Here is a 24,458-nt window from a genome sequence, read left to right on the forward strand (position 1 = left end):
AGGTTGCTGTCCCAGGGCCCGACGTTACTCGATATACTTCAGAGTGCTGAAGAGAGGCTCTGAAGGTCTATGTTGCTGGGCTCTTGTTCGGAACTCGAGGCAATGCTAGCGTCTTATCTGGACATCGCCGGATTTCTTAAGGGTGCTTTCCGCCTTAGACCACCGATCAAATCACTGTTCCCTTCGTGGGATGGGACCTTAACGTTTTTCTCAAAGGTCTCTCCAAGGCTCCATTCATGCCTCTGGAAGAAGCGTTCCTTTTGGATTTGATGCTATAGGTAGTTTTAATGGTAGCAGTGACCTTGGCACTGCAAGTTTTGGAGCTCCAGGCTCTCTTATAGGGAGCTTTTCCTTAGAATTTCAGAGTCTGGGATTTCTCTCTGCACTGTTTTTTTCTTTTCTGCCGAAATTGTTTTCAGCATTTCATGTTAATCAAGAGGTCTGTTTACCTGTCTTCCAACCTATAAGCTCTAGGAAACAAACACATTTTGTATAAGTTAGACGTGGGAAGAGTGCTTCTTTGCTGTCTAGAGCAGTGGTTCCCAACCCTGTCCTGGAGGACCACCAGGCCAGTCGGGTTTTCAGGATAGCCCTAATGAATATGCATGAGAAAGATCTGCATATAATGGAGGTGCCAGGCATGCAAAACTGCTCCATGCATATTCATTAGGGCTATCCTAAAAACCCGACTGGCCTGGTGGTCCTCCAGGACAGGGTTGGGAACCACTGGTCTAGAGGTCACCAATGAGTTTAGACACTGTCCATCTGTTTGTGCTGACTCGTTCGATTAGGCATGGCACACCAGCTAAGACCATGATCTTCAGATGGATATATTAGACCATTTCATCATCCAACATTGTGGGAAGCAGTCTCCTCTGTTTCTATAAAGGCACATTCGATGAAGTGTAGCTTCATTGTGGACGGAAGCTAGGGCAGTCTCTCCATAGATTTGCAGAGTGGCAACTTGGTCCACTTACCTTAAACATTTGTAAAGTTTTACAGGGTGTACATTATGGCAGGAGAGGACTCTGCCTTTGGTTCCTCAGGGTTACGGGCCGGCACAGTGAGCCCGCCCTAATTCCTCAGACTGCTTTAGTATGTCCGGCTTGATTAGAATGACACACCTATTGTACTGGAAAAAGAGATTATGCCCTTACTTTGATAATCTTTTCCAGTAGATAGGTGAGATGTTCTAGATTCCTGCCCTGTCTTTTCTGCGCCTGCCTTCTGTCTCGTTCTGTTTATGCTTCTCCAAATGGTTTCTTGGATGTCAGTCTGCCCTTTGGGCCTTGAAGAATCTAATATAATAAAATGGTAGGACGCGCATGCGCACTAAAAAAATCGTGTTCCCTGATCCGTCGAGGAAACACGATTGCGCATGCGCGGGTTTTACGTCACCGACCTCTGTTCCTCCTCCACCATGCCACGCCAGCCATGTCCGCCGCCGGCCTCGAGCTCCTGGGGGCCGGCGGTGCGAGCCGCCCTACCGCTGCTGAGGCCCACCTCCCGCCCTACACGCTAGCCATGTCCGCCGCTGGCCTCGAGCTCCTGGGGGCTGGCGGCACAAGCCGCCCGACCGCTGCTGAGGCCCCGCCTCCCGCTTCCGCCCTACACGCTAGCCATGTCTGCCGCCGGCCTCGAGCTCCTGGGGGCCGGCGGCACGAGCCGCCCGACCGCTGCTGAGGCCCCGCCTCCCGCTTCCGCCCTACACGGCGACTACAAAACGCTAAGGCTCTACACGCTGACTACAAAACAGACCCGGCCCTTCAAAACGCTGAGGCCCGTCTTCCGCTTCCGACCTACACGGCGCCGCCAGACCCGGCACCACAAAACCGCCCTCACATCCGCGAACAGGGTTGCCATGGAAACAGAGGGGATCAGGAGCTAAACAGAGATTTAAAAAAAAAAAAAAAAAACAACAACAACAGTGCACAAGGACAGAGACACACAGACACTCACAGATGGACAGGGGGCTAAAGAGACAGATTGAAAAAAATAACAAAACACTAAGGAGAAAGAGAGACACAGGTAAGGAGTGCTGCTGGGCAGGGGGAGCAGGGAAGAGGAACATGGGAGCAGGGAAGAAGTGCTGCTGGACAGGGGGAGCAGGGAAGAGGGACAGGGGGAGCAGGTAAGGAATGCTGCTGGACAGGGGGAGGTAAAAGGAAGGGAGAAGGCCTACTGCTGGACAGGTGGAACAGGCAAGGGGTGATGGTTGACAGACAGAGACAGGAAAGAGAGAGAGACAGAAAGCGGCCAAGAGGAGAGAGAGAAAAAGAAATAAAGACACACATTCTAGCACCCGTTAATGTAACGGGCTTAAAGACTAGTACTGTATATAATATGTTTGGACATCTACAGGGGTATTACCTGAGCTCCTTTGATGCTTCTGTTGGCTGCTATTTGTTGGCTCAGTGTTAAAGTGTTTTATTTTAGCAGAACAGTTGGTTTGTTTGGGAGCTTTCCTAGTTTTGTTCTTACTTCACATGGTGTTCATGGAGCTCTTCAATGCTTGGGTACTAACTGTAGGTGGCAATAGAGCTCCCTCAGAAGTAGGAGAGAAACTGAAAATATCTGGGGTGGATTCCTTCTGCATATGGCTTGCGGCCATGGGGAAATAACCTTCTTGTCTAGAATGACACACCTATGTCTTGGCGGAGCCACTGTCCGCGCTCTTCAACCTCTCCCTTAGTACAGGCGGCGTCCCGTTGGACTGGAGGACGGCTAACGTCATTCCACTCCACAAGAAAGGCTCAAAGATGGAGACAGCAAACTACAGACCAGTGAGTCTAACATCGATAGTGAGCAAACTAATGGAAACTCTAATCAAACACCAATTAGATAAGATCCTGGATGAGGAGAATCTACGGGATCCCCGACAACATGGATTTACTAAGGGGAGATCCTGCCAATCCAACCTGATCAGCTTCTTTGACTGGGTAACGGGGAAGCTGGATATTGGGGAGTCCCTGGACATCGTGTACCTGGACTTTAGCAAAGCATTCGATAGCGTACCACACTGCAGGTTACTGAGCAAGATGAGTTCTATAGGATTAGGTAACACATTGACGAAATGGGTTGGGAGCTGGCTTGGAGGTAGGCTCCAAAGGGTGGTGGTGAACGGCACCCCCTCCGAAATGACGGAGGTGATTAGTGGAGTACCACAGGGCTCAGTCTTGGGCCCAATCCTATTCAACATCTTTATAAGAGACTTGGCAGAAGGGCTTCGAGGTAAAATAACATTATTCGCCGATGACGCCAAACTGAGTAATGTAGTGGGCAAATGCACAACAGACGAAGATTCAGTGCCCGACAACATGATGCACGACCTACTCCTACTGGAGCGATGGTCTAGGACATGGCAACTCAATTTCAATGCCAAAAAATGCAAAGTTATGCACCTGGGCAGCCAGAATCCATGCAAGTCTTATACCCTTAATGGCGAGATCCTAGCAAAAACGGTAGCAGAATGAGACTTGGGGGTAATCGTCAGTGAGGACATGAAGTCTGCCAATCAAGTGGAGCAGGCTTCGTCCAAGGCAAGACAAATCATGGGCTGCATACGAAGGGGTTTCGTCAGTCGTAAGGCGGAAGTCATTATGCCATTGTATAGATCCATGGTGAGGCCCCACCTGGAATACTGTGTGCAATTCTGGAGGCCGCATTATCGCAAGGATGTGCTGAGACTGGAGTCGGTGCAAAGAATGGCCACCTGGATGGTCTCGGGACTCAAGGATCTACCATACAAAAAACGGCTTGACAAATTACAGCTATACTCGCTCGAGGAGCGCAGAGAGAGGGGGGACATGATCGAGACGTTCAAGTATCTTACGGGCCGCATCGAGGCGGAGGAAGATATCTTCTTTTTCAAGGGTCCCACGACAACAAGAGGGCATCTGTTGAAAATCAGGGGCGTGAAACTACGAGGTGACACCAGGAAATTCTTTTTCACTGAAAGAGTGGTTGATCGCTGGAATAGTCTTCCACTACAGGTGATTGAGGCCAGCAGCGTGCCTGATTTTAAGGCCAAATGGGATCGGCACATGGGATCTATTCACAGGGCAAAGGTAGGGGAGGGACATTAAGGTGGGCAGACTAGATGGGCCGTGGGCCCTTATCTGCCGTCTATTTCTATGTTTCTATGTTTATCTACTGGAAAATTATATCAAGGTAAGGACATAATCTCTTTTTACTTGTAGCAGGTGTTCTGTAGACAACAGGAAGCAAATCCTCCACAGAAGAGTCGCATCTGGAAATGCTCACATAGGGAAGCTTCCCCAGCTTAAACAAATAAGAATTCCTGTCTGAAAGAGCATCTTTATTTTAATCTTTAATAGAGCTTAGAGTAGATGACAACTGCTAGAGGAGGTGGGTGGGAATGTAAGGACTTGTCCTGCCTTCCATGGTTGAAGCCAGCTATAAATAACTTGGTTTAACCCAGGACAAGCAGGCAGCATATTCTCACATGTGGGTGACATCATCCATGGAGCTCCAGTACGGACAGCTGCTAAAGTGTACATGCATTGTTAAAAACTTTAGAAAGTTTGCGACTGACCCACACCGCGAATGCGTGAATGCCTTCCCGCCTGACGTAGGTGAGCGGCTCCTCAGTTCTTAGTTTTCCACAGAATTAAGAAGTTGTTTCAACATTTCTGCTTCTAACTTTTGCCTTCCCGCTCGCTTGTTCAATTCTTTTTTTCCCCCTTTCTTTCGTTGTTTTTTCTTATAATAATACAATAGAGCATTGGTTTGCGAGCATAATTTGTTCTAGAAGCATGCTCATAAACCAATTTACTCGTATATCAAAGCGAGCTTCCCCATAGGAAGTAAGGGAAACTCGCTTGATTCGTTCCACCTCCCCCCCCCCCCCCGTGAGGCCACCAGTGCTGCTCCACACCCCCCCGCGATCCAACATCTCCCCCACTCGGAGAGAACGAGAACTAGAAGGCCTTGATGTTCAAGGCCCAGCACAAGCAACAAGGAGGATCTTCGGGCCCGGCATGTCCTGTGCATTGGTGCTGATGCCAGAGTGGGGTAAGTGTTGTTTTGGTTTTTTTTGGGTGGGTGGGGATGCCGGATTGCAAGGGGGGGGGCTTGCAAATCGAGGCAAGCTCTGTTTCCGAGGTGCGGATTTTGCAAATGTTTTGCTAGTCTTGCAAAACACTCGCAAACCAAGGTTTGACTGTATATATATTATTTTCTTTTGGCCTTCGGGTGTTTTCTTTAGACGGCGGGGCCTTCTTTTTCGCCTCGGCCTTCGGCTTTTGATTTGGCTGAGGCGGTTTTCCCTTCCATGTCTCGTCCTTTAACCAGGTTTAAAAAGTGTGGCAGGTGCTAGCGCACTATTTCTCTCACCAATCCACGTAAGTGGTGTATACAGTGCCTTGACTCTGAGCACCACATTGACACCTGTGCGTGTTGTTCAATTCTTAAAAAGTGCTCCATAAAAAGCCGCATTTTACAGCAGCAATGACTTTTTGGTACCATGGAAGCACAGGTACTTTCTGCATCTGCTTCCAGGCCATCGATATAGAAGGCATCGTCTGAGACACCAGCATTGCAGGCTATAGCTCCATCTGGTAAGTCTGCTAAAAAGTCACCAGCTTTCTAGACAGGGTCACAGGCCACTAAGGCATCGAGTCTAGTCATGCCGGCAAGCAAAGACCCTTCATGCGACTCGCTTAAAAAACGAGGAATGCATCATCATCGGTGTCATCCTCTCTGGAGCGAGTCGCGGCACCATTGATACCGGTGTCAAAGCCTCATGTATTGGTTCTTGAGTTCAAAGAGAAGTTTGATGCTCTCTTTCGTGCGGAGTATGGGGGGGGTATGTTCAAGCTAGTTACTCCGATGTCGACTGGTACCAGCTCAGCCTGAGTGTCATGCCACACGAGATGCCGGTACCACCATTGCTCCACCGTCATGGCTCTTGACATGATCATTATCTAGCCATGTATCGAGGCATCGTACTTCTAGACTGCTCCAGTTCATTGCAGCGTCACTGCATATCATCCCATGCATCGTGGCATTGGACCTCTAGACACCGCTCCAGTTCATTGCGGCGTCAATCTTCTTCACCTCGATACTGTCATTCGGGCAAGTCTAGCAAATACACTTACAAATCAAAACATATCTCTCCTAAGCATGCAGAAAAATGTAAACAATCTGCATCGCCTTCCATATTGGATTGGCACCTGGTTAAGCGCTAGCACCACTTTCCCTCAATACCTGTGGACTCCAATCTTCATCTAGAATCCACCCATGGAGCTTCTTCTACAACAGAAGCCTATGACTCCTGAGATGCAGTCTCCTTGCAAACTCTTCCTAGGGATCCATCTCCTTCTGAGCCTGTATCTTTTACTCACTTCATAAGGTAAATGAGTAAGGACATGGCTGTTAAGCTAGAAGCAGACTCCCAATATTCTCCTGAATTTATAGAGACCATTGACTATAAACATAATCCTAAGGAGCTTCTTAAACTTCCTTTGCATGGGATCCTAAAGGAAACTCTTCAAAAAAATTGGGAGTCTCCTTATTCAATTCCTGCAGCTCCTAGAAAGCTGGATTCTCAGTATAGAATCATTCCCATTCCTGGTTTTTATAAACCTCAGCTTTTCCAAAAGTCTTTAGTAGTGGAGTCCACACTGAAAAAATCTGCTCCTTCTAAAGTCTCCGCCACAGTTACTCCAGGGTGAGAAGGTCTTACTGTGGCCAGGATTGGTAGACATCTGTACCAAAACTCCATGCTGGCGAATCGAGTCATCAATTATAACTTCTATTTTACATGTTATCTCAAGCACTTGGTTAAGCAAATGCCTAAATATCTTTCATCCCATGGGAAGTCAGAATTCCAACATATGTTCAGCGCTCTTACTCAGTTAAGGCAACACAAGTTGCAGTCTGCTTATGACGCTTTTGAGTTACCCTGCAGGGTTTCTGCGATGTCTGTGGCCATGCAGAGATTGTCATGGCTCAGAATTGCGGATATGGATGTTAACTTCCACAATCGTTTAGCCAATATCCCCTGTCTTGGAGATGAACTCTTTGGGGATGCTATTGAGAATGCAACTCAAAAGCTGCTCTGCACATGAGAAGTCTTGAGATTCCTTACTAAAGCCTAAACCCAAGACATCCACCACCAGATCCTACAAAACCTCTTCTTATCAGAGGTGTTACCCAGCAAAGCCGTTTGCTTTTTTTGGAAGAAGCAAAGACAGCAATGTCCTCAAAATCCTCAAACATCTGCACCTTCAAAATCCTCTCAGTCTTTTTGACCAGTTTCTAGAGCGCATAGTTTCCATCAATTTACATCTGACTCTTCCTCTTCCCATCGGAGGTCATCTGCAACTTTACTATCCCCTTTGGCAGTTTATCACCTCTGACCTCTGGGTTCTCAATATAATTCAAGAAGGTTACTCTTCATTTTCTTACCATCCCTCCAGATCAGGGGTATCAAAGTCCCTTCTTGAGGGCTGCAATCCAGTTGGGTTTTCAGGATTTCCCCAATGAATATGCACGAGATCTATGTGCATGCACTGCTTTCAGTGCATATTCATTAGGGAAATCCTGAAAACCCGACTGGATTGCAGCCCTCAAGGAGGGACTTCGAGATCCCTGCTCCAGATCATCCACCAAGAGAGCCTGCTTCCACCCATCTCCAGTCCTTTCTTCTTCAGGAAATCGATCCCCTGCTCCCTGGACAAGCAGAACAAGGGGTTTTACTCACGATATTTCCTTGTTCTGAAAAAGACGGGAGGTCTTCGACCGATATTAGACCTCAGAGTGCTCAACAAATTCCTTGTCAAAGAAAAGGTTTTGGATGTTGTCTCTAGCATCTCTGTATCCCCTCTTGGATCGCAATGATTGGCTATGCTCTCTGGACCTAAAGGAAGATTACATTTACATTCTGATTTATCCAGCATCCTGGAAGTTCCTCAGATTTCAAGTGGCACACCACCACTTTCAATATAGGGTTCTACCTTTCTGCCTGGCATCTTCTCCCAGGATATTCACCAAGTGTCTGGTAGTAGTAGTAGCAGCGGCTTTGAGGTCCCAGGGACTTCAGGTTTTCCCTTATCTGGATGACTGGCTCATCATGACTCCTTTGTCTCAAGAGGTGCTCCTAGCAATACATCAGACCTTATTGTTTCTTCAGAATTTGGGGTTCGAGATCAACTTTCTCAAATCGTAACTTCAACCATCTCAGAGGCTCCAGTTTATAGGAGCTCTGCTTGACAAAGTATAACTCAGCGGTTCTACCCCAGGACCGTCAGAACACCCTTATCCAACTTTGTCAACAGGTGATTCAACTTTCATCGTTCTCAGCAAGGCACATCATGGTCTTATAATAATAACTTTATTTTTTCTATACCGCCATAATCTTGCGACATATGGCATCTACAGTCCATGTGACTCCCTTTGCCAGGCTTCACTTACAGATCCCTCAGTGGTCTCTGGCTTCCCAATGGTCGCAGGCTCTCAACCCACTTTCCCAGCACATTACAGTCACATTTTCTCTACGACAATCTCTTCAGTGGTGGATGCTGTCTTCCAGTCTTTCCAGAGGATTGCTGTTCCACATGCCCCCTCATCAGAAGGTTCTCATAACGGATTAATCAACCTATGCTTGGGGAACTCATCTGGATGGCCTGTGAACTCAAGGCCTTTGGTCCACCAGGGATTGTTGCCATCATATAAATCTTTTGGAACTCAGAGAGCAATTTTCAATGCTCTTAAGGCTTTTCAACATCTTCTACAAGATCAAGTTCTCCTTGTCTGTACAGACAATCAAGTAACCATGTACTATGTAAACAAGGAAGGAGGAACAGGGTCTCTCCTTTGTCAAGAAGTGCAAAAGATTTAAAATTGGTTTTCCTCATTTCTCTAACTTCTGCTTACACTTCAAGCATTAGTGACAAATTCACCATCTATAGTGTTCCGTCATAAGGTGGTGCTCTGCACTCATCCAAAATTCTTACCGAACGTCCCTGAATTCCATCTCAAACAATTGATTGTTCTTCAGTGTGTTTTTTTCCAAACCTCGTTCTCATCCTGGAGAACAGCTCTTCATACTGTGAACTGCAAACGAGCATTGGCCTACTATTTGCAACAGACTAAATCACATAGATATCTCCCCAGCTTTTTCTCTCCTTTGAACATAACAAGTTGGGGCATCCTGTTTTCAAAAGGTCAATTTCCAATTGGTTGGCTACTTGCATCTCATTTTGTTATGCTCAGGCTGGGCTGCAACTGGAGAGTTGGGTCACAGTCCATAATGTTCGAGTTATGGCAGCTTCAGTAGCTTTTCTCCACTCTACTCCTATTAATGAAATCTACAAAGTTGCTACTTGGTCCTCGGTTCATACTTTCACCTCTCATTACTGTCTGGAATCCTTTTCCATATGGGATAGACATTTTGGCCAAGCAGTATTACAAAATTTATTTTCATAAAAGGCCAACTCTCCCACCATTCCATTCTGGTTAGCTTGGAGGTCACCCACATGTGAGAATATGCTACTTGCTTGTCATGGGATAACACCCACTAATACACACTCAGGTAATTCTTATATTTAATGAGTATTGGGAGTTCAGATTCCACCAATTCAAACGAACTGGAATGGAGTGGTGCTCTTCATAATTCCCTTTTATAATTTTTGTTTCTAGTTTATAACTTAATTTTCTTTATAACTTATGTAGTTTAAAATTTAACTTATCTTTTTAATCCTTCCGGGTCCCCTTCCCGACGCGTTTCGAGTATCTTTATCAAAGGTCGGGGAAACTGCAATAAATACAAAAACCACATTATATCTTCAAATACTCCCCTATTTTCAATATAGTTATCAAAAACAACAACCCTTACCTAAGAATAAGCAAAAGCTTGTTCCATTTCTCACTGCTGCTGACGTTCTAAGATGGCCGCAGCAGCAAACCTGAGCCTTAAATAAGCCCCTCCCCTGACGTCCTCATCATACCGGCTAACAGCCTATCACACAATCCCTCTTATCTCATTCATACCAATCCTAATCAATCCTGATCCCCTCATGCATCCACTTGGGCCATCCAGTCCGAGACTTCGTTCAGACCAGTAGGGGCCATTGTTTCCAACTGAAACATCCATCTGAGTTCTCTTAGAGTTAACATGCGCTCTGGCCACTTTCCTTATCCCAGGACAAGCAGGCATATATTCTCACTGATGTGTGACGTCACCACGGAGCCCCGGTATGGACATTTCAGGAGCTTGAAAACTCTTGACGCCCGCACCGTGCATGCGCGAGTGTCTTCTCGCCCGAAGGAGGTGCACGGTCCCTCAGTTTCTTAGTTTTGCGGAGCTAAGTAGTCGCGTTTCAACGGCTGTTGAAAATTTTTTCTTTTCGCTGCCTTCCCGCTCTCGCGTTTTACTGACTTTTTGTCAGTTTCTTCTTTTATAAGTTCCTTCTACATAAAAAAAAAATTCCATTTAACTTTATTTTTGTTTTGTTATTGGTTAGGCCTTGTGGATTGCCATTTTTTTCCTCTCTTCTGCATGGCTCTTGTCCTGGGCTAGTTTTTCCTGCCCAATCTTCCTCCACACAGTTATTTTGTGGTGGAACTTGTCTTCACCGACATCCTCCTGTTGTTTTAGCAATTTTGGGTCCCATGCCTTGCCGTTTTTTTCTTCCCTTGCTTTTTTCCTCTTCAGCTCGTTTTCTCCAGAAGCCATTTCCTGTCGATGCTGTCAAGAATCCGGCACCAGTCGACGTCAGTGATACAGTACCCAGCATCCTTCCGGCACCGATTCTCCAGTCCACTCTGTCTGTAATGCTTCTTCTTTTGGTAAGTTGGTTTTAGGTCTTGTAATAGTGCCTTGGTCATTGTAGCAGTGAGTCGAGTCCTGCCGACCTTTTTTCAGTCCTCTCTCTGCCTCCGCTTCGATGTTGATGACTGTCTTGATATAGGCATGTTTATCTTGGAAGCGTGGAGCGACACTGATGGTACCGATCTTGAGACAAGGGTACCATTGTTCTTTTCTTTTCTTCTCTTCTGGAGCCACACCTATGGTACCGGTCATCGACCAAGGATACCGGTGTTTTTTTTCTTTCTGCTCCGGAGAGACACCAATGGTATCGGTCGCGGACCATGGGTACCAGTGTTCTTTCTTTCTTTCCTTCTCCTCTGGGAGTGGCACCGATGGTACAGGTCATGGACCTTGGGTGCCAGTGATTTTTTTTTCTCCCTTGGCAATGATACCATGGGTATCAATCATGGACACAAGGTGCCGGTGTTCTTTTTTCTCTACTTGCTACTGACACCGTTGGTATCATGATGCCATAAGTACCGGTCATAGACCAATGGTACCGCTGTCCTTTCTCATCTGCTCTGGTGGTGCTGTGTGCCTTAGTACCGGCTTTACTCATCTCGGGAGTGTTGATCCTTGGTACTGGCGTTGTATCCATCGGTACGGGTTCTCCCTTTTTAACAGTGTTTCTTTTCATGCCCACGATTTCGGTCCACATCGGCATGTTTTCACTGTCCCTGGGAGTGATGTCGATGTTTTTACATTGGTGTCGACCTCCCTACTCAATATCGACTTTTCTCTCGATGCCATGTTATTGCATTCAGTTCTGCTCGATGTCGCAGCCCATATCGACATCAAGGTCGATGTCGGACTTTCTTCTCGACATCACCACGTTCAATGGTGATCCAGTTGTTTGGGCTCTGCGCCCTCTCGACACCGTCTAACTAAACCTGATCGACCCTCCACAGATCCTGACAAATACTACATCTATTAACCATGTATTCTCCCTGGAAATGCCCAGGCCAACTCTTGTTGTAAACCGCCTAGAACTGAAAGGTATTGGCGGGATAGAAGACACCATTGTAATGTAATGTCTATTCTAGTCCTGCTCGGTTAAGTTTTTTACTTCCAGGGACATTTTCACTTGAGTCTTCTCTGCTTTTGTTGACTCCTATTCCGTGACACCGATTGTAGTTGCAGTTACTGGTGTTGGTGTTGTTCCTTATGGAAACGCTTTGCAGTTTTCAAGCTGTATTTGGCCTTCGAAATCGACTCCTTGCTGGTCTTGGTTTTGACTAGTTGAGAGGCTTGGGGTGTCTTTTGAGACTATGCCCCATCTCTCTAAGAAGTGGTGGGTGTTTCTGCATCACATGTGTTTTACCCTTGAGTGGGGTTCACAAAGCTTTCATACTTGCATGACATATCGTTTTTTACAGATCCATTAGGGAATTTTCTGTAAATGCATTTCTTTAAGAGTTGATTTTATACAGTCATTTCTTTCCCTATGGAATTTCTTTTCCTTCCTTCTACTTGCTCCTCAAGGGTGGTTTATTTCCCTTTCTTGATTTCTATGGGGCCTTTTTGGTGACACACCCTATGAAACAGTTTACATGTGTTCTTGTTTCCCTCCTGGTGGAGTTCCTCCTTCTGGCTTATATGTACGCCTCTGTCTTTCTGGGCAGAGTGGACAGGGCTGGGGATCAGTTAGCTAATGGGCTTCCTAGATTCCTCTCCTGCCTACCTGGTTTTCCTTGGCATACATTGGTGTTCACATTCCATGTGGCCGCTTTTCAATTTCAGCTCTGTATTTTGCGGATCTGGTCTGCATCTGAGTGTCTCTTTTTATCATTCCTCCACACGACAGGTTATTTATTGCATGTGTCTGATTTAGGGAGATGTTCCTGGGGCTGTGCTAGAACATGTTTCCTCTACATTATGGCATGGTGAGTTTTCTGGCCGCTTCTGTGTAGTAGTTTTCTCTTTCATGGTGACTGTCTTTTCTGCCTTCATGTACTTATACGAGCCTGGCTCTGTTCTATTCATGCGGAGGCTTTCTTCACTTAATTTTTTCACCCTGTTCTTAGACTCAGTTTTCTGTTGATAGTCTACGGGGGATCTTAAGCAGTACTTCCAGATTTTTCTACTGCTACTTCTCCTTGAAGGGTTTTCTTCGATTATTGGAGTTAGAGAAACTCTTCCCTTCTTTCTCTTCATTGTCAAGGACACTGGATGACTGTGTTTTTTCTGGATCTCAGACCTCATGGCTCTGCTTCCTGATTTTCTGGACAGCTGCTTTCGAGCTGTGTTTCTCAACCATTCTACTTACCAGTTTGGAGTTTTTTCCTCCCAGATTATTCAGAGGGTGTTTGCTTGTGCTGGCCACATCTATTCAATTACAAGGCCTTCTTTTTCCATTTTTTGAACATCCAGTTTTTTACCCGGTTGTTTTTTCTCTGAGAGTTGGTTCAACCATTTTTTCTTACCCATCTCATTTTCTTTAGCTTTTCATTTTCCGTACCCATATTAATGGCTTTGTTTCTTTGGGGTACTTCTTGACTCCACTCTGTTGAGAGTGTGGTTTTTTTCAATCTTACCTATGTCGTTTCTTCTGACCAATAGGCATTCTCCTGGTTCTGTCCTGCCACGAGTCAGACTACATTTTTGTACTCCTCAGTGGTACCAGGCGAGGGCTTGTCTCTCCACGCATGTGTATCTTTGATCTCCTTTAGTCTCGACGGAGGTCCCCTTTTTTCATTATTGCCTTCTTGCATGGTCTTCATGCTTGTTACATCTATTTTCTGCTTGAGGGGTTCCTATAGGCATTCTTCAGCCTCAGGGTCTTTCAACTGTCAGGCATTGGATTTTTCCTCATTTTTCTGCAGAAATTTTAGGACTTCATGATTTTCATCATCTACTCTGTCCTCAAGTCTTCCTTCCTTTCACAGCCAATTCCGGAGTTTTACACTACATGTAATTGAGTAAGGAGTCTAGGGCGCTCTCCGGCTATCTCAAGAGGCCCTGTTTTTTGAACTTAGAGGCGATTTGCCATCTGCTCTTGCTGCTATTCATGAAAAGCTGAATTTTGTAGCAGCCATTTTCAGCAGGATTCTTTCTTCCTTTTACTCCGGGTTTTTTCTTCTTCTGATAACGGTTATTTTTTCTCCTGCATTGGGCGAGCTTATTTTTCTATGCATTCCCTTCGCTTCTTCTCCTGTTCACCTTTTTTTCATCAAGCTCTCGAGCGCTATTGATGCATGATGACCCAGTTAACATGGGTTCTCCCTTCTTTGTCCACTCAAATTTTAGGGAGCCCTCTCTTTTCATTCTCCTGCTCGGTTCACTTTGTCTCAGGAATCCTTGATGTCTTCCAATCTTCATTGGTTTCTTTTCTTTGTGCTGCATCCGTTTCATTACATCTTTCTCAGCCCGTTTGTTGACTTCTGCCAGGACACCAGCCACTTGCCCTTGTTGTTATCAACAGTGGTTTCATTTTCTTTCCTGGTGTCTTTTTCTCTGCCTGTTTCCACCTTCCTACTGGTGGTATTTTTTTCCTTCTTGCTTCTAGTCTTTTTAATTCTATTGCATTTTTTCCCTTGATCTGTCGAGGAGCGACAGACATCTTTCTGTCTTCTCCTCTGGTTCACAGGATCATGACAGAGGTTTTTCTTGTGTGTACCCACACCTCATTCCTTCTTCTGACCCCTGGACTATTCTTGCGGTTCTTTATTGGTTGTTGCTGCTACCATTTGTAACACTGGCATCAGTTCCACTTGAGTTTTTTTCCTGGACAATGGTTTATCCTTGTGTCTCTCACCTCTTCCAGGGGGATCGATGAGTTTCATGCCCTGCTAGCAGCTTCATCCTTATCAGTCTTTCATCAACTCATCGTGATTCTGTGTTCATGTCTACAGTATCTTCTACTGTTTTCTTTTCGCTCAGTCAGTTCTTCTGTCTGTGTTGTTTTATGCTCCTCGTTTTTTCCTACGAGGAGCCTGGCTTTCTATCTTTTGTCCTATAAGCGGTTTTTTCTCCTCCTTCTTACTCAGGTCGGAGCTGCAGTGATTTTATCCCAACTTTTTCTTTTGTTTCAACTCAGTTTGGACATCCTATATTCATGGGAATGATTTTCACTTGGCTGATTGCCTTCCTCTTGTTCTCCTTTGCTCCGACTGGCCTAGCACGGGGATATCATGTCCCAGTCCTTAAGTTCGAGTTCTGGCAGTTTTTGTTCTTTTCTTTTTAGTTACATTTATGAGGAACTCTGTACAGCTGCCACCTGGTCCTCAGTTCATTCCTTCACTTCTCACTATTGTCTGGTTTTTTCTCCAGACAGGATGGGCACTTCAGCCATTCTGTTTTCAATTGTATTTTTTTTTGGCCAACTCTCCCACCATCCCATTCTAGTTAGCTTGGAGGTCACCCCTCAGTGAGAATATATGCCTGCTTGTCCTGGGATAAAGCACATTTGCTTACCGTAATAGATGTTATTCAGTGACAGCAGGCAGATATTCTCACAACCCACCCATCTCCCCGGGTTGGCTTCTTAGCTGGCTAATCTTAACTGAGGGACTGTGCGCCTTCGGGCGGAAAGGCACTCGCGCATGCGCGGTGCGGGTGTCAAGAGTTTTTTTAAGCTCTTGAAGTGTCCATACTGGGGCTCCGTGGTGACATCACTCATCAGTGAGAATATCTGCCTGCTGTCCCTGGATAACACCTGTTACGGTAAGTAACTGTGCTTTCTAACCCTTCAGCAATGTCACTCACAAACATATTGAACAGGATCGACCCAAAACCGAACCCTGAGGGACTCCACTAAACATAGAAACATAGAAACATAGAAGATGACGGCAGAAAAGGGCTATAGCCCATCTAGTCTGCCCACTTTAACAACCCCACCCCCTGAATTTACCCCCCTAGAGATACCACGTGTGTATCCCCTCTACATTTTATTACCTCCCTAGAGATCCCACATGTGTATCCCATTTCCTTTTAAAATCCGGCACGCTGCTGGCCTGAATCACCTGAAGCGGAAGTTCATTCCAACGATCGACCACTCTTTCGGTGAAGAAGAACTTCCTGGTGTCACCATGAAATTTCCCACCCCTGATTTTCAGCGGATGTCCTCTTGTGGCCGAGGGACCTTTAAAAAAGAAGATATCATCCTCCACCTCAATACGGCCGGTGATATATTTAAACGTCTCTATCATGTCTCCTCTCTCTCTACGTTTTTCGAGTGAGTATAGCTGCAATTTATTCAGCCTTCCCTCTGACATTTTGGAAGGGGCACCATTCACCACCACTCTCTGAAGTCTACCATTTAGCCCAGGGGTGTCGAACTCAATCAGAGAAGGGGCCAAAATCTAAAATCCAGCCTAAATGGCGGGCCGAATGGTTTACTGAACAGTCATAAACTGACAATGTTAACCAGAAATGTGAATTTAAAATGAGTGGAACAATCTTTTCCTTAACAGTGCTGTTAACCAACTCACATGCTATCAAGCAAAACAGTAATATTGGTATCAAGCAAAACAGTAATATTGGAATGTACCTAAAATGCTCATCGTTTTGTTTTCTGGCTAGATGTCTGACACCGTTTTCCCCGTATCAATGAGTTAATGTTCGGTTTTATTTCTTGGGCTGTAGCAACCCGCAAAACAGCATGGAGGTTGTCATCGGTAATGCGTGATCTGTGCTTGTTTTTGTTCAGATTCATTATTGAAAACATCTGTTCACAAAGATAGGTGCTCCCGAACATGGATAGAATACGGGCAGCATGAAGTCGGAGCTCTGGCATTGAGTCAGGGGGCAGTAGAGGGTAGAAGTCCTCAATTTCAACATCCTGAAACCTTGATTTCAGGCCACTGTCAGACTGAAGCTCGATTATCTCCATCTGAAGGTGATGGGGCACATTGTTGACATCAACTGTAAAAGGATTGGCAAAGATGTCAAAGCCTGAGTGCTGTGTTCTAAAGTCAGAGAAGCGCCGCTCAAATTCACTTAGTAAACGGCTAACTTTGGTAGCCAGCCGACTGCAAGGAAAAGTACCAGAAATAGTGGTTGAGATACTCAAACAAACGGGAAAGTGGGCAAGATTGTCCTGTTCCAGTTGGGACTTCCATAGTTGAAGTTTACGTTGGAATGCTGTGATCATGTCAGACATCTTCGTGATGACTTGTTTGCGTCTCTGCAGCTTCAGATTCAGTTGGGCGAGATGCTCGCATATGTCACACATCATAGCAAAATCACATAGCCAGGCGGGATCCGACAGTTCAGGCAAGGGCTTTCCTTTACTTTCCATGAAAAGAGCAATTTGTTCTCTGAGCTCAAAAAATCTTTTGAGGACTGCGCTCTTGCTCAGCCATCTTACTTCTGTGTGGTATGGCACGTCTCCATGCTCTGCACCCACCTCCTGTAAAAACTGCTGGAACTGGCGATGATTCAGGCCACGTGCTCTTATAAAGTTAATAGTTTTAATGACTGTGGTCATTATGTCATTCATGTCCAGAACTTTTCCACACATAGCCTCTTGGTGGATAATGCAATGATAAGTAATCAAGGGTGTGTGGTAGTGACTTTTTTGCATTCTTTCCTTCATTAGTCCAACCAAGCCTTTCTTTTCTCCGCACATTGAAGGTGCGCCATCGGTAGTTAGCCCCACCAACTTTTCCCAGGGTAATTTAAAATTATTTATAGATTTCTCCACAGCCTCAAATATATCTCTACCAGTCGTCGTCCCATGCATGGCAGCTACATCCAAAAGTTCCTCAGTGACAGAGAGGTCGGTCTTCGTAGCACGTATAAAGATGGACAGCTGCGCTGTATCAGTGTTGTCTGTGCTTTCATCGATAGCAAGTGAAAAAGCGAGATAACTGCATGCCTGTTCGGCCAGCTGTGATGATAGATTTCCTGAGAGTTCTTGAACTCTGTCTGCACAATGGTGTTTCTTGACAAACTGACAGTTTGAAAACTCTGTATCTGGTCTGGGCATACTTTCTCACACACTTTTAGCATGCATTGCTTCAAAAAGGCACCCTCTGAAAAACACCTTGAAGTACGGGCAATTTCTTCAGCCACTATAAAGCTTGCTTTCACTGCAGCATCATTTTTCGCTGTAGCCTTTGTAAACATTTGCTGCTGTGATTGTAGTTTGCCTTTTAGTTCTTTAACAATTTTATGCTTTTCTTCCAACGTATATTTGCCATACTTAACATTATGTTTGGTGTCAAAATGACGACGTATATTGTACTCTTTCATCACCGACACTGTCTCATAACACAATATACACACTGGTTTGCCCTCACTAAGCACAAACATGTATTCAATTTCCCATTTGTCATTAAATTGTCTGCCTTCACCGTCAACTTTTCTTTTCCTGGACATTTTGGGATCAATATTGGCAGTAAAAGATGTAGTTTATTGGAAATCTACGTTAGAATGAAAAAGTCAGTCAATAAATGCCTGGCTGGGTACAGATAGCAGATTCTGTTGCGATTTTTATGCCTACACTTTATGCCAGGAACTGGCAGCTTCTGCTGTGTATTTTTTTTACATAGTTCCCCCCCCCCCCCCCGACGTCCGATTCACCCCAAGCAGGACCGCTTGCACGCACCTGCACCCCCACCCCGAAGGACCGCCGACTCCCCGACTCCCAACACGATCGGGGCAAGAGGGAGCTCAAGCCCTCTTGCCCCGCCGATTCCCCAACTCCCCGACAATATCGGGCCAGGAGGGAGCCCAAACCCTCCTGACCACGGCGACCCCCTACCCCCACCCCGCACTACATTACGGGCAGGAGGGATCCCAGGCCCTCCTGCCCTCGACGCAACCCCCCCTCCCCCCCATCGACCGCCCCCCCAAGAACCTCCGACCCCCCCCCTGGCCGACCCCCACGACACCCCCACCCCCCTTCCCCGTACCTTTCTGTAGTTGGCCGGACAGACCGGAGCCAAACCCGCCTGTCCGGCAGGCAGCCAATGACGGAATGAGGCCGGATTGGCCCATCCGTCTCAAAGCTCCGCCTACTGGTGGGACCTAAGGCTCCCGGGTCTATTCTGATTGGCCCAGGCGCCTTAGGCCCCACCAGTAGGCGGAGCTTTGAGACAGATGGGCCAATCCGGCCTCATTCCGTCGTTGGCTGCCTGCCGGACAGGCGGGTTTGGCTCCCGTCTGTCCGGCCAACTACAGAAAGGTACGGGGAAGGGGGGTGGGGGTGTTGTGGGGGTCGGCCAGGGGGGTCGCGGGTCGGCTGGGGGGGCAGTCGGAGGTTCTTGGGGGGGGGGGGCGGTCGATGGGGGGAGATAGATAGCAAGTACGGCTGGTGAGATCACAAGCCTCCTATGTCACCGCGCGTCATTGTGATGGAACGCAGCGGCGTGCAGTGATGACAGCGCGGTGCGGGCCACATTGCAAGGCCTGGCGGGCCGGATTTGGCACATGTGGTTTAGCCAATCACTGACCCATGTAGTTAATGTCTCTCCCAGTCCCATTGATTTCATCTTTTTCAATAGTCTGCGGTGCGGGACGCTATCAAAAGCTTTACTAAAGTCCAAGTAAACGACGTCTAGGGACTCACCCACATCCAGTTTCCTTGTTATCCAGTCAAAGAAACTAATTAGATTGGATTGGCAGGTCCTGCCCTTGGTAAATCCATGTTGGCGGGGATCCCTTAGATTCTTCTCGACCAGGATCGTATCTAATTTATGCTTAATTAGCGTTTCCATGAGTTTACTCACTATGGATGTGAGACTCACCGGTCTGTAATTTTCAGCCTCCGTCCTGCAGCCCTTTTTGTGGAGTGGGATTACATTGGCTGTTTTCCAGTCCAAGGGGACTCTTCCCGCCCTCAAGGAAAGATTGAAGAGCACAGACAATGGCTCCGCCAGGACATCACACAGCTCTCTAAGCACCCTGGGGTATAGATTGTCCGGTCCCATGGCTTTGTTCACTTTAAGTCTTGATAGTTCGCAGTAGATGCTGCTGGGTGTAATCTCGAAATTCCAGAACGGGTCTCCTGAGCTTTGCCTTGCTTGCAATTGTGGACTGGACCCTGGCGCCTCGCAGGTAAAGACTGAGCAGAAGTATTCATTTAGTAGTTCGGCTTTCTCGGAATCTGATTCTGCATAAGTCCCGTCTGCTTTCCTAAGGCGTACTATCCCATTTGTATTTCTTTTCCTATCACTGATGTACCTGAAGAAGGATTTATCCCCTTTCTGAATGTCCTTTGCTAGATTCTCTTCTATTCGAAGCTATTCACTATTTCCTTCCTCACTATTCACCTTTCCTTCCTCCGAGCAACTTCCATTAACCACCACCCTCTGGCGTCAGTCAGACAACCATTTTCTAATCCAGTTCGTTATTTTGGGTCCTAACTTCAGTCCATCAAGTTTGTTCAAGGGCCTCCTTTGAGGAACCGTGTCAAAAGCTTTGCTGAAATAAAGTAAATTACATCTAGCATATGTCCTTGATCACATAGATGTTCTCACAACCCACCCACCTCCCCTGGTTGGCTTCTTAGCTGTCTTACTGAACTGAGGAGCCATGTGCCTTTGTCAGGTGGGAAGGCACTCGTGCATGCGCAGTGAGGTCAGTTGCAAACTTTCTAAAGTTTTTAAAGTGCATGTACACTTTAGCAGGTATTTGTAGTAGGGCTCCATGGATGACGTCACCCACATGTTAGAATATCTGCCTGCTGTCCCTGGATAACATCTGTTACGCTTTTCAATTATATGTACTCAAATCTTTGATTATGTAGCATATCATTCCAGAAATGTGCTTTTACTCTCTTGTGGTTTTAACATTGCAATTTTAGGCTTGTGATTTTATCAACAATTGATAAGCACTGGCTGCTCTATATCCTCAGCCTGTGAAATTTAAACATGATGCATACTGTAAAATCACTGGGATTGTTGTATGTTTTATGCAGACAAAAAAGATTCTCAAACTGCAGCACAAAGTTCAACTAAAGTGGTTACGTCATCAAATAAACAAGTATCAAATCAAGCTAAGACTGGGAAGACTGCCACAAATGTGAAAAAAGGAGCTGTTAAAGGGACAGTTTCTAAGATTCAAGACTCTACTTCGAGAGCAAGAAAACCTGTGGTCACTGCAAAGAAACCTGGAGCTGCTAATGCAGGGACTGCAAAGAAACCTGGAGCTGCTAATGCAGCGACTGCAAAGAAACCTGGAGCTGGTAGCACTGCGACTTCGAAGAAACCTACTAACACAGTAACAAATAAACCAGCACAGTCAGCAGCTAAAGAAGCATATAATCCTCTTCAAAGAGTGAGTATTTCTTGGATATAGTGTGGTAATTTATATAGTAGCTGCAATGTTATATAGTATATTTGTGAAATGCATGTTTGTAAGATATTAAAAGCAGTGTTATATTTTTTTTTAGCCAGTTTAAAAAATTCTCTTCACATACCTAGTAGAGGTCTGTAGACTGCATTAGTGTTAACTGCCTTGGAAAATGTGCACTAGGCACTCGTAGCAGAGCAGCTCTTAAGTATGGCTCTAAAAGCAGACCTGCAGATTGAACTAATAAACTAGGATGCATTTGCTCTCAGAATTGATTATAATAGACAACTCATAAGCTTTATCTATTAGTCAGGCTAGTTTAAGTACCTGCCAAAAATGAATGGATAAAATGAGAGACACGGGGCCAAAGTTTGTCAACATCTCTGCAAGTTCTGTCCCCATCCCCTGTGGGCTCTGCCCCCATTTGCACATGATTTTATATTTAAATGATTTTATATTTAAATGTTTTTATTAAAGTATAAAAAGGGATAATTTCCTATACAACTGTTTATAAACCACAAATAGAGCCTTCCATTAGTATCTGGTTTTTGTACAACCTTCTCAAAGATGCATCTAAGCAGGTAATTGGGTTGCCTTTCAGACATGAGTGTAGAAGAAAATCTGAAGAGTGTAGTAGATGAAATAGGAAAATAATCATCTATTATCCCAGGACAAGCAGGCAGCCTATTCTCGCATGTGGGTGACGTCATCCATGGAGCCTGGATGCGGACAGCCTTGTAAGCAGACTTGCTTGAAGAAACTCAGAAGTTTCGAGTCTGCCACATCGCGCATACACGAGTGCCTTTCCACCCAGCACAGGGCGCATCTCCTCAGTTCTCAGTTTTCCGCAGAGCTGAGAAGTCTGTCTTTGACGCTCTGTGCTGAACTTTGTTCGCTTTGTGCATTCTCTCACCGCGGCTCATGTTTTATTTGTTTATTACCGTGTCGCTGTGCTTTTCTTTTGGTTTTGTGTTTAAACTTGAATTTTTTTCGTTGACTGGTGGGGCCTGTCGTATGCCCTCAGCCTGCGTGCTTCAACATTGTGGCAGCTATCTTTCCTTCTATTTCCCGGCTGGTCACGGGTTTCAAGAAGTGTAGCCAGTGACAGCGCGAGATCTCCCTCACTGACCCACACCACTGGTGCCTTCAGTGTCTGGGGCCTGACCATTGCCCGGACTCGTGCGTTCACTGTGCTACCATTCAACCTTGAGCCTTCAAATGTCGTCGAGTTCAGGTGGAGAAGATTTTCGGTATGGAAACCTCGATTACACCCTCGACCTCTGATTTGGTCAGGCCTGCTACGGGTTGTCCTCCTGCCTCCACAACTTTGACCTCGACTCTTATCAGACCTTCCTCATTTGGATCGTCCTCGATCACGAGTAAATCTGCCAAGTCTTCTCCTGAGCTTCCCTCAGGTCAGATACCTCAGCTACCTAAACATCATTCCTCCAAGTCAAAGCATTCTTCCTCTTCAGCCTCTGAGTCTTTAGCAAGTGGTCCAGTTTCAGACTCGGATCCACAATTGCAGGCTACCATCCAGACAATTGTCCAGGGTTGCAGGAGTAAGAAATTTCTGAATTATACTTTGGCATCTAGGCAGATCTTCATGACAATAAATTCTGAATATTGTTGCTTACTACCCATTCCTATGGCCATTTTAGAAAACAATTGAAGACCTATCTTTTTTCTAAATATTTGACTGTTTAACGAATCATTTTATTTCATGTAGCATGTTTACTTTTATAACTTTTTGTAAACCGCGTTGAACTTCTGGTTACGCGGTCAATAAGCACAATGTTATGCTATGTTACTATGTTACCATTTTAGAGCAGGAATTTGTTCAGTTACTGACCAAATATAGTCCTGCCTCGACTCTGCTTCCTGCAGTCCAGCCTGGGCACTCATCAGTCTCATAAGAGCTCTTGCCTGTGCCTCGAGCTGAATCTTCAACATATTCATAGGAGATCTGACTCAAGGGCTTCAAGGTAAAGTAACATTATTCGCCGACGCCGCCAAACTATGTAATATGGTAAGCGAGAGCAATTTACAAGATAGCATGGCGCAGGACCTGCGTACATTGGAATGCTGGTCCTCAACCTGGCAGCTGGGCTTCAATGCTGGGAAGTGTAAGATCATGCACTTAGGTAGCAGAAACCCGTGCAGAACTTATACCTTAAACGGGGAGACCTTGACCAGGACTTCAGCGGAACGAGATTTAGGAGTAATCATTAGTGCAGACATGAAATCTGCCAATCAGGTGGAGAAGGCTTCCTCAAGGGTTGCATCCGTAGAAGTTTCGTCAGCAGAAAGCCTGCTGTCATAATGCCACTGTACAGGACCATGGTGAGACCTCATCTGGAATACTGCGTGCAATTCTGGAAGCCACATTACCGCAAAGACGTGCAGAGGGTTGAGTCGGTCCAAAGGATGGCCACCAGAATGGTCTCGGGGCTTAAAGGTCTCTCGTACGAAGCAAGACTAAACAATTTGCAGCTCTACACTCTCGAGGAACGCAGGGAGAGGGGAGACATGATTGAGACGTTTAAATACGTCACTGGACGTATAGAAGTGGAAGATAACATTTTCCTTCTCAGAGGCCCCTCAACCACAAGGGGGCACCCGCTCAAACTCAAGGGCGGGAAATTTCACGGCGACACCAGGAAGTATTTCTTCACGGAGCGAGTGATTGATCAATGGAACAAGCTTCCAGTACAGGTAATCGAGGCCAGCAGCGTGCCAGATTTTAAGAATAAATGGGACGCCCATGTGGGATCACTACGTGGGTCAGGGCAAAACATTGGCTAATCTTAAGGGGAGGGTCTATAGAGTGGGCAGACTTGATGGGCCTTGGCCCTTTTCTGCCATCATCTTTCTATGTTTCTACACACTCTATGCAAGGAGTCAAGTCTTTACGAGTGTCTTGTCTGGAATCCTCACACTCCATACAAGGAGCTGAGTCTTTTGGAGTACTTCAAGATACCTTGATCCAGCCCACAGAGTCTATGGGACTTCGATCTACAGCTTCCAACCCTATATCCTCACATAAGGCATTGCCCGTTTCGAGGCATAGGGCGAAGTCTCCGCGACCTCGCACAAGACCTGCTTCCAGGCAGCACCCTTATCGCCGGTCACCCTCATTACTGGTCGAGGCCCTCATTGAGGCACCGGTCCTCTTCCAGAGAGAAGACTTCCTCGTCTAGGCCTTCTAGCTCTTCGAGGCCTCCAACTCCTCGATCTAGGACACCAATAGCAGAACCTGAGGGCTCTGCTTCTCCCAGTGCCTCGTCCCAGTCTGCTTATTCACTGGGATATCAATACTCCAGGAAGGCTTTGCCTTCGTTTTCCACTCGAGGCACCTCGAGGTCGAGTTCCTCTCGAGGCCATCCTC

At 46.1% G+C, this 24,458-nt stretch overlaps 1 protein-coding gene across 4 annotated transcripts in view; it reads left to right on the forward strand.

Annotated features, from left to right (window-relative positions):
* ZNF638 (zinc finger protein 638) overlaps nucleotides 1-24,458 on the forward strand; it is a 570,425-nt gene that overhangs the window by 214,720 nt on the left and 331,247 nt on the right. For all 4 annotated transcript variants that reach the window (XM_033953374.1, XM_033953362.1, XM_033953382.1 and 1 more), the window contains exon 6: nucleotides 20,697-21,055. In XM_033953374.1, the coding sequence (XP_033809265.1) occupies nucleotides 20,697-21,055 (359 nt within the window). The remainder of the gene's footprint in view (nucleotides 1-20,696; nucleotides 21,056-24,458) is intronic.

The sequence above is a fragment of the Geotrypetes seraphini genome, chromosome 1, assembly GCF_902459505.1.
Source record: "Geotrypetes seraphini chromosome 1, aGeoSer1.1, whole genome shotgun sequence".
NCBI classification, from domain to species: domain Eukaryota; kingdom Metazoa; phylum Chordata; class Amphibia; order Gymnophiona; family Dermophiidae; genus Geotrypetes; species Geotrypetes seraphini.